Source organism: Octodon degus, unplaced genomic scaffold (genome assembly GCF_000260255.1).
Source record: "Octodon degus isolate 3935 unplaced genomic scaffold, OctDeg1.0 scaffold00010, whole genome shotgun sequence".
Classification (NCBI taxonomy): domain Eukaryota; kingdom Metazoa; phylum Chordata; class Mammalia; order Rodentia; family Octodontidae; genus Octodon; species Octodon degus.
Genome location: NW_004524586.1, coordinates 16,515,942 through 16,526,446, shown reverse-complemented (window position 1 = coordinate 16,526,446; position 10,505 = coordinate 16,515,942). Strand labels below are relative to the sequence as shown.

Genomic DNA, 10,505 nt, shown 5'->3' with positions numbered 1-10,505 from the left:
CCTGAGGGGATTTCGCTGACTTTATCAGATCCAAAAGCTACAACTCTTGTTGCATAGGTCCTGCTTTACCTTGGTCTTAACCATCCAGCAGAAAAGTACAAAAACGAAATATAAGAAGTAAAGCCATGTTGTTATGTTGAGCTGTGGGGGACTCAGGTCAACAATTTGTGACATTGCCAGTGAAGTGGAAGACCCAATATTATTATGGAATACTGTACTCTTTTAGAATATTTTGCTGAGTTAACATACCTACAATATTCAAATAACGGAACTAAGCAAAAAAGGGGGATACAGATGAATGTCTATTTTCTATCTGTGTCTTCAGAGTGGTTAGGATAGATATATAGTTCCATTCTCTTAATGAGTAGAGTGATTTGTTCTAATAGTGTTTGTAAATAGGATATCATGTCCGCATCTTGTAGAGCAATTAACCACTAGGAAGAATGTATGCAATATGTTAATTATTGAAACTGTGCTCCCCCCAAAAAAAGAAACCAATTACGTTGGTTATTTTTCTCTTGCTACTGAGACAAAATACCCAATATCCCAAATTAAGGAAGAAGAGGTTTATTTAGCTCCCAGTACCTAATCTGCTGGCTCCAAGGCAGGGTAACATGGCACAGGGACAACAGTCCAAGGTGGCAGAAGACAGCAAAAGCAGAGAGAGCACGAGGGGCGGGGCGGGTGGGGAGACAGGCCTTTTCCTTCTTCATATTGTATAGACGCTGTCCACCCATGCTGTCCTCTTCCACAAGCTGAGGGATGTACACGGAGTAAGGACCCTGGTCCCCAGCTGAATCGCTTAGTTGACCATCTAAATGTCCCCAGTTGACATAGTGAACAACATGCTAGAGAGGCAAGGGTATGTCCTTTTCATGCGAGACACAGAACTGCTGAGTAACTCAGTTAAATTTCTAGACTCAAGTTGATACATTGTGTTAACCATAGCAGCAATTTTGATTTCTTCCCCAATACTATTTATGAAAAGTGTATCAACAGACCCAATTATGTATTATCTTTAGTAGAATTTAAGAAGCCAGAAGTACTTGAATTTGTATTTTTCAATTCATATTTCAGTAATTAGAAATTACTCAGATTCTGTCTTTTATTTAAGGTAACATAACTTTAAGATTTAAATTAACTCAGTGTATTTTAAAAGATTTGGCCCAGGGCTGGCCAAATAGCTCAGCGGATTAAAGTGCCTGCAAGTAGGCACAGGGGTCAGGGGTTCAATCCCTAAGCCTGCTGTGCCGGACCCACCCCCCCTGGGGGTGCTGAGACAGCAATTGAGACTGGGTGTGGTGGTACACACCTGTAATCTCAGCTCTTGGGAGGCTGTAAACGTGCGGATCACTGTGAGTCCAATCTAGTAGCAAGACCCTGAACACCCTGTAGATCCTTCCCTAAAAATGCAAAATATATAATAATAATATTTAATAAAAACAAATTTTTGGGTCTGGGGAGATAGCTCAGTAGAATAAGTGCAAGGGCCTGAGTTCAATCCCTGGTTCCACAAAAAAAAAAACCCTTTTTTTTTTTTTTTTTTTTTTTTTTTTTTTTTTGGTCTTTTTGAGGCAGAGTCTCACTATGCAGTTTACCCTGGCTTTGAACTTACACGTATCCTCGTGCCTCAGCCTCCCAAGTGCAGGATTACAGGCGTGCACCACCATGCCTGGCTAAATTTTCAGTTAATGTGCTTCACATACAGAAAGCAATGAATACTGCACTGAGCTTTCATTTGCACATTTGTTCTTAGGTCAAACTTACACTTCTATTTCAAACATCCAGCGGAGATAAACAGCACCCTGATTAGCCGTGAAATCTGGGCAAAACTAATGGCTGACAATTTTGGACATTGTGCTTTTATCAATAAATTGATTTAGGCAGAGCAATTTAGTAATAGAATTTACCAGTTTTCAGAAAGATAATTATGTAGAAAGTGTATTTATGACAAAATGGAAGAAGTTCAGGTCTTCTGAAGTGTGTTGACTAAATTCTCAGGTGAGACAGTTCCGATAGCAGCATGGCTTTTCAGAATACCCTTCATTCCTTCATCCATTCTTTTTTCCGGAATTTAGGCATTAACTTTTAGATGTTTATATTTTAACTAACATTGGAACTAATAATAAACATCCAAGTATCTTGAGCAGTAAAATTAATATTAGAAAAAAGATTCAAATAGAGAAAAGAAGGAAAAAGAAAATGGAATAAGAGGCCTGCATGGTAACTGTACAGCTGCAGTTCAAGAATTACCTTAAAAGTGCTCACAAGAAACTTTCAAATTGGATGTGCAGGCCAAAGAAAAATAATTGATTTAGATGAGTAGAAACAAAAGTATGTTCACTGGGACAAGGCCACAAGATGATACCATGGACCCAATTATACTAAAAAACACAGAGGTCCCTGCCAGGCCCCGGTGGGGTGGCTGAGGGAGTCCTCACCAGTGCCATTCCTTGGAAATCCGCAGGAAACTTACCGTGACAGATTTGAATTAAATTCTGCCCAGGCCTGCCAGGGGCAGCTTACCTTGACGGCTTTGAATTAAATTCTGCCAGTGCCGCTGCCAATACTCAAAGCAAAAATTGCCTTCACCTAAACTCAGAGAACAAATGGCGCCTGCCAGAAGAGACCCTTAATGGAAGTATTCCCCCAAAAGGCAGCCCAAAGGAGTTCTACTGTACTTTAAGGGTAGGAACCATCCTAGAACACCTTAACTAAAGTTTAAGATGAGTGCAGTCACAAAGGGAGCTCAGTCAAAAATGGGGAGTTTGGACTTTGGAGAAGCATCTCCAGGGGAGAAGCAGGCGAGCCCTGGACATTGGGAGCACAGGCGAGCCCTGGACATTGGGAGCGCACGCGGCTCAGTGTGTCCCACCAGGGTCTTCAGGTCCTCACGAGCTTTTGTTGCTTCAAGTTCCTTCTGGGTCACCATACATGTCAACCAAAAAAAGAAAAATCTCAGAGAGAGAGAGAGAGAGAGAGAGAGAGAGAGAGAGAGAGAGAGAGAGAGACAGACAGACAGAGACTCTTAAGGGAATAGTGATACTTAGCTTTGAATTCCATTGAGATAGAAATAGAGTGCTGCAAGCACATGTTTCTTAGTGGAGTCGGGCGTAGTCAAAGAGATAGAGGCAAGGGGATGTTTTCAGACTAAAATAGAATGGTTACATGAGGTTTTTGAAATGGTAAGCCTTGGCCACGTGATTAGAAAACTGGGATGTCATTCTGGACTTGAGCAGACAGTTGCTGGGTAGATGTCCTGGTGGAGGTGCCATTTTGCAGTGGCCTTTGTTGCAAGTTGGTGTCCTAGTAGCCTTTTATGACAATACCAGGCAGTTGTGGGTAAGAAGCCCTCTATTTCAGTCATTTTCCTTGTCATTGAGACATAGTATCTGACATCCCCAACTAAAGAATGAGAGGTTGATTTTGAATCATGTTTCAGTCGTCTCAGGTCCTAGATGGTGGCTGGCTCCAAGCAGGACAGTGTGCCCCAGGGCCACAGGAGACGAATAGCTCCTCAAGTTCCAGCAGCCAGAAGGCAGAGAGAGAATGAAAGGAAGAGCTGGGAGGGGAAAACGCTTGCAGCCCCACTTGAGTGAGCCGCCTCTTCCCTCCAGACTCTGCCTCCTGCCATCAAGATCGCTGCAAGCCCCATGTGGTGGATTGACAACTGGTGGTCAATCAATGGGTAACACCCACATGCACTCAACCAGTGTGGTACTTTGTGTGGGAGGCCTACATGAGGGACCTATGTGAGGATTATTGCCGGTAGCATAAGATGCAGAACTGGAGAGAAGAAGCTTGGAAGCTGTTGGAGGCTGTGGGCAGCTGTGGGTGTTCCTGGAGGAGCTTGTCATGCTGGCTTTCCTAATAAACTCAGCTGTTCTTGTTGTTGAAGAGCTTGGAAGCTTACTGTTGCTGAGAATGGCGACAGTTCCCTTTGGAGGAGCACTGGTCCTCACTTTGGGCATTGCTTCCTGGCTCTAGAGGGGAAGATCGTGCACTGCTCAGGCTCCTGGAGGAGAAACTCATTGCGTTGGTTTTCCTTTAGGAGCTCAGCTGTTCTCATCCGTGGAGGAGCTTAGGACCTCACTGTTGCTGAGCATGGCTCTGGTACTTTTTAGGGGAGCTCTGGTTCTTACTCTGAGCTTTGCTGCCTGGCTCCAGGTCAGATCCCTCAGCCTGCAGGCGCAGATCCTTCATCCCGCTGACACAGGCTTTCCGCTTCCACCGCTGTCCTTTGGGCTTCTCAGGGCAGATCTGTGAAACAGTCCTCCAGGAAACACTGTCCTGGGTTCTTGCCTCCAGTTGGACTTCGGAGGGGAACTGTTAATGGGCTCTAGGTCTTCAGCCGGACTCAAGCAGGACATTACTGTGGGATTCTAGGCCCTAAACTGGATTCTTTTGTCTTTAGTGTGTGAACAGATTTCCTGCACTCTTTTTGTATGTGACTGTGAGTGACTATAAAAATAATCTCATATTTATGTGTCCTGTATTGCATTGTTTCCCCTTGTAAACTCCAAGCTACAGTACCCCATAAATCAGTTATCACCCAAAAGCCCCACCTTTGAGCACATGGGTTTTGTGTGTGTGGTGGGGGGGAACACACATCTGGATGTAAACCACATCTTCCCTCACCACTTGCTGCCTTTGTGTACTTGTTTTTGTCAACACGAGTGCCTCCATTTTGATTCTGACTCATTTTACATAATCCTCATAGGTTTGTGTTGTATATTATTTTTGCTTTCAGACATTTTTATTATGTTTTCCTTTTTCGATACAAAATTTCTTCTGGTCTCTTAATGTGTTAGCTAAATATGCTCTTGTTAGTCCTTTAATGATTATCCCAGACAATCCAGACAAAATAATACTTTATGTTTGCTCTCCTTTATATAAAATTAAAAAGAAAATAAGCTAATGTAGGGCTGTAGAAGTTGGAAGGAAACTTCCCTTTTGAGAGGAGGTGAAAGAAGAGCCAGAGAGTGACAGAGAAGCATGCTGGTAATATTTCTTGTTCTGAGCCATGTTCAAAAACCGTGCGTGTATTTCATAAAGATTTTTTGGCTCATATTTGTAAGTTGTGCACACTTCTGTATATAAAGCATTATATTACACAGAAACAAAGATTTGCACACTGAGAGAACAATTATTGTTACCATTTCTTTCATAATGCTATGTACAGTGTGTGGAAGAGAGCGCTTCAGCTGCATCTACCCCTCCTCTTTCCTTCATGTTGCCTTGCATGTTAATTCTACACGTACTTTACCTTCATTCAGCATTCGTTAGTATTGTGTTTAGTCAGCATCTGTGGGACATGCTTCAGGATTGTTGTTCACCTTTAATTCCATCTTTCCCTGGTCGTTTTCCTTCTGTCAAAGAGCTCCCTGTAGAGTTTCATTTTAGTAGAAGTCGGGATAAGGCTTTGTTTGTACATAAAATGATTGATTTCATCTGTGTGTTTGAAGAGTGTTTTCATACAATATGACTTTCTAGTTGGCATTGATTTTTCTCCTTCGGATATTATTCTATTCTCTTTTGATTTTTGTTATTTCTGATGAGAAGTTGACTTTAGACATGTAAATAATGTCCGTTCTTCCCCCTTCTAATATCTGTAACAGTTTGTCTCTATAGTTATCCATAGTCTTGTTAAGGGGTCACATGGAAATGCTTTTGCTTTTTATTAGTTCTACATTTGCTTTTTGAATTTTTGGCTTTATATCTGTCATCAGTTTCTAAGCATTTATGGCCATTTTGTATTCTAATACTGCATTTGGCACCTTGTGTTCCGCCTTTTCTTCACTTCTTAGATCTCTTCATATCCCACCAATTCTTTTCCTTTGTTCTTTTGTTATTTTTATGTAAACTATCTTCTATTTCACTAATTTTGTCTCTTACTCTGTCTAATTAACCCATGTAACAAAGTCTGAATTTTTTTATTATTATTTTAATGTATCTTGTAGAGGATCTCACTACGCATCTCAGACGCGTAGTGATCCTCCTATTTTCAGCCTCCCCAGCGCTGGGATCACAGGTGGGCATCACTACGCTGGACTCTGCTCGTTTTGCCCCAGGGGCAGGGCTGGTATGGCATGCGGGACCTGGGATCGAACCCTGGTCCCTGCACTTGCCAAAGCAGTCTACCAAGCTATCTCGCCGGTCCCTAATTGTGAATTTTACATTTTCCGTTTAATTCTTATTTATAGCTTGATTTGTCTATAAAATGTTTTATCTTTATTTCGGCTTTCTACATTTATTTTCCATAACTCCATCTTTCTATTTTTTTGTTTTAAAATACAGTTATTTTCATGGTCTTTTTAGTTAGCCACAGTGTCTTTATCATCTGTGGGGTTTTTTTTTTTGAAGGGCGTCTTTTTCCTCTTTATTTTTGTCATGTGGGCTGGTCTTTTACTGACTTCAGCAATTTTTATTGGAAGCTAGGGGTTTGTGTATGAATCTGTAGAAGTTCCAGCTGGGTCCGGCTTTCAGTGGTAACTCTTACTGTTCCCTTCTGCTTTGAGAACACTTGGCTGAACCTCTGACAGTTCTCGGTCAGGGCTGTCCTAGCCTTGGTAAGCTGCGGTCTGCATTTGTTTTGCCCCAGGTTCTCCAGTGTTTCTTATTTATTATTTTCTTTAGAGTATGTTGTGTTGCTTGGCACCTTGGCGTTTTCCAATCCCAAGCCATTTTCCTGAGGTGTTGATGCAAATCCCTCTCTGCAGAGGTTTCTATTTGGGCTTTTGGTGTTGCATCCCTGGCAGCTTCCATACTGGAGAACGTCCAGGCATGGTGCGGCTGCGGGGCTGCGGCGTGAATCCCTACCGCGCTTGCACTTGTCTGCCAAGTGCATTGGCACCTGCATGCGGAAGTTCATGACTTTGAAATTTTAATTGTTTGGTGACATTTAAGCAAACTTCTGTTTGGAAACCTTTATTTACAAAACAGACACTCTAGGTTGTAATTTCCCATTTTATACATATTTTTTGAGCTTTACAATGAAACTCATTTAAATGTAAGATTACCTCTAGGGTAATTAATTATCTCTTGGTTTGCAAAATTTTCTATTATATACAAGTTTTCAGGTGAAGCATACTTTTAATTAGGCAGAAAACTAGTCTGTATTAATAAAACATCTGAGTTGCAACATTTTAAAATGCAAATGGGTTGCTTTTTAGTAACTAAGCAGAATGAAGTAACTGCTAATTATTTTTACATGAAGCTTATTTACAATTAGGAACATATTAGCATATACATAACCAGTGTATAACTTTCTTATTATCCACTTATTGAATATGTTTCAGCTCTTGAAAATTCTGCAGTTAGTATTAACTCTAAGATGAATGAATTCATATGTTGTCATTTCTCTGAAATGAAGTAAGTTTGAATTTATTGTCGTAATGCCATTTACAGATGGCTATAAAATCATACTCATCTAGGCCAATTAAGTGTCCTCATGATTGTTAATTATCTAACATTATGAGTTTAAACATACCAGTAGCCAGTATTCCAGATTAATAGTACTAGCTTAGTGGGATGAGATTAAAGCTGACTTTCACGTTCTTTCTACTTTCTTTCTCCTTCTGTTCTTACCACTTCCATTCCTTCTTTGTGTTTTCTGTAGGTTTTAGATTTATAAGCTGTGTCTTGGTGCCATTAATGCAGCAACAAGTAGACAGGTAGTGCCTTTCTAGCCTGCGTGTTCATTTGCAGGCAGGCCTCTGTCACTGGTGATCTGACTTAATCTGATTTCCAGGTTCCTCCAGTGTTTGTGGACATGGGAGCCCTGCCTCTCATCCTGGCCTGCCTCTGGGCACCTCAGTGGCTTGCAGAAGCAGCACCCAAGGGTGGCAAGGTGTTCCTGCAGGTCCCACAGTTGTGTGTGTTTCCTTGCAGACTGTATGAGAACAAGGGGGAGGCTGACTTCGTGGACTCCTTGCTGCGGCTCTTCCGGTCCATCAATGACATGATGAGCAGCTTGTCGGACCTGACAGTTCGGATCAAGGTAGGTGCCTGCACTCCTGAGCTGGACTTATGCAGGAACTTTTCCCGCTGTGTGCGGAGAGCAGGGCTGTACGTCCTGCCGCCTGAGCTGGCATGGGGCACGGGAGCCTCCTCTGTAATGAACATGACCCAGTTCCTTGTGTAGTTAGTTATTTTCTCCTTCCTCTGGAGGAGTACCTGAGTGCGTCTTTGCTTATCTCCTAGCTCCTTGGCCTCGGGATGTTCTGAATGTCCAGGATGAGGGCTGTGTTGCCTTCCTAACTTGTCAGGTTATCTCGGTATGTGCAACTCTGTGGGAGCCTGAGGTGGATGGTGCCACAGCGCTCAGGCCACAGGCCCTGCCTGGGATTTGGGGTTGGATTTTTGTGCTCAGTGGCTTATTGCCTGTGTTGGGGATGAATTTTGCAGTGTTGAAAGGACAAAAGAAACCATACTTCTGAAGTTTTTGGGCAAGACAAACTTTCTGCAGAAGAACATGTGGAGTGACTATTCACTGGCATCGTATCCCTGGCTTGCTGGCGTAACTGTGCCCCACTCCATTGGAGGGAGATTGACCTTTCGATTTAAGCTGATTGGCTAGTTCAGTGAGGTCATGATTGCTAGGCAGAGTCAATTCTGAGCTCTGTGTAACTTTGTTACGAAGTTGTAGTGTATAGGCACACAGCCCTTTAAGCTTTCAAGAAGTGGTGAAACAAGCATCTTTGCATTTTACAAAAATAGGAATTATTATACAATGGACGCATTTTAATTGTTTTTCATTTTTGTGGAAAAGACTCCCTTTTCCACACTTGCAGAACAGTGACCCATTCAGTGGTTCCAGCATCCTCCCCACGTCTTATCCCATGTTTTAGTCCACTGTGCTTTGGAAGGAGGATGCCTTCTGTTTGCGGGGCTCTCAGTGTCCTCTAGGACCCTGGCTGGTGTGGAGGTTCCCAAGGGAAAGGGTGTGGGAAGGGCTCATGGAGTAGGGTGACTGCTGGGGGTCCCAGCTGGAGTGACTCCCCTGCATGCTGACTTCCTACAGAGGGAGCCGTGCCCTTTGCAGTTCGCTGCTCTGATAATTCATTGGAAGGACAAGAATCTGCCAAGTGATTAACTTGAGGTTTCTGCTCCACTGCACATCGTAGTTGTTCCTTTTCTTCCTTTGTTCGTTCAACATTGTTTTAATGTATGATTTCAGAAACACCCTTATGGCTCTTGTCTGTGTGCTCTGCAGCAGATAGGGAAACATGTGTTGAGAAGCTTGTGGCCATTGCTATGACCAAGGAAGGCTCCAGCCTATGGAGGTAGAAAGTCAGCTCCCCATTGCCTCCCAGGTGGCTCAGTGGGCTGAGAGGGCCCTTGGATTCTTTACTGTAATTATTTGATCTTTGATTTTTTTTCTAAAGCTTGGTCATCTATGGAGGAAGGACTGTGGTGCATGTATTAAAGTTTTTAATTATTTCTATAATTTTTCAAACCTCACATTGCTTTATTCTAGTGTTAAAATTAGCTGTATGCTTGGTACGTTTACTACTCCATCCAAGAAATTTTAGAAAAAGAATAGATGAAATTCCAGGAAGCTTCTTGCACAGAAGCAGTTTCAGATTGGTAAATATATTTTTTCATTGTTCAGTCTGATTAGATTTGACTTGTGTCTGCCTGTCTCCCTCAAAGTGAAATCACTTACTAAAGACCAGGATGGTTTTACTTCACTGGGTGGTGCTTTTTGGTAGGACTTGAATGGCTTCACCGGCTTTCCTCCGTTGATGTACCCCTTTCATTAGCAAGGCAGGTTTGCTTTGACATGTTGTTTCCCTCGTTACTAATTTGGTGTTATATTATTTCACAAGAGTTGCTCTTTCAACAGCAGAAATTTAAGGGTCCTCATTGTGGGACCCTGGTTTTTGTGTTGGTTATTCTGTTTAGGTTTCGCTGTGTTGTTTGCCTTCATTTGCATCCTGGAGGTCAGAATGCTTTAATACCTCGGTGCCATTATTTTTGGTCACTGGTCGGTGTTTTCTGACCATGGGACTGCTCGTGTAACTGAGCCCCCTACTTTCATTCCTGTCACAGGTGAGAGGCAGCCACGTGCTTTCATAGTGAAGGGAGGCCAGAGGAGCTTGTCACCCGAACTTGCTGTGGGACAAAAGTGGCTTCAGATTAGCATGTTTTCAGATTAGGTTTTTCACTTGATTTAGGGACACGTTTTTACCAAGGTCATTTAAGTGAGAAGACGCACAGAGGCCTGAACATGGGGGTTGGTGTTCCTGTTAGGTAGGAGAGGGAGCCTTCCCACTTGATGACAGCAGGCAGCCTCTGTAGCTCCTCTTCTTGCTCAGGAGTGTCTGGGTACTTGGCAGACAAATACCCATATGCTTCTTCACTGTCCCTCAGACTTTTATTTTTATTTTTTTTAATTTTTTTTATTTTTTATTTATTTGAGAGAGAGAGAGAGAGAGAGAGAGAGAGAGAGACAGAGACAGAGAGACAGTAGTGTGTGTGTGTGGCCAGCTCAGCCCACCAGG

The 10,505-nt window shown here is 42.6% G+C and overlaps 1 protein-coding gene across 2 annotated transcripts in view; it reads left to right on the top strand.

The window, feature by feature from the left end:
- The window catches only part of Dock1 (dedicator of cytokinesis 1), a 542,363-nt gene that overhangs the window by 137,786 nt on the left and 394,072 nt on the right, over positions 1-10,505 (top strand). For both annotated transcript variants that reach the window (XM_004625582.2, XM_012513454.2), the window contains exon 23: positions 7,891-7,999. In XM_004625582.2, the coding sequence (XP_004625639.1) occupies positions 7,891-7,999 (109 nt within the window). The remainder of the gene's footprint in view (positions 1-7,890; positions 8,000-10,505) is intronic.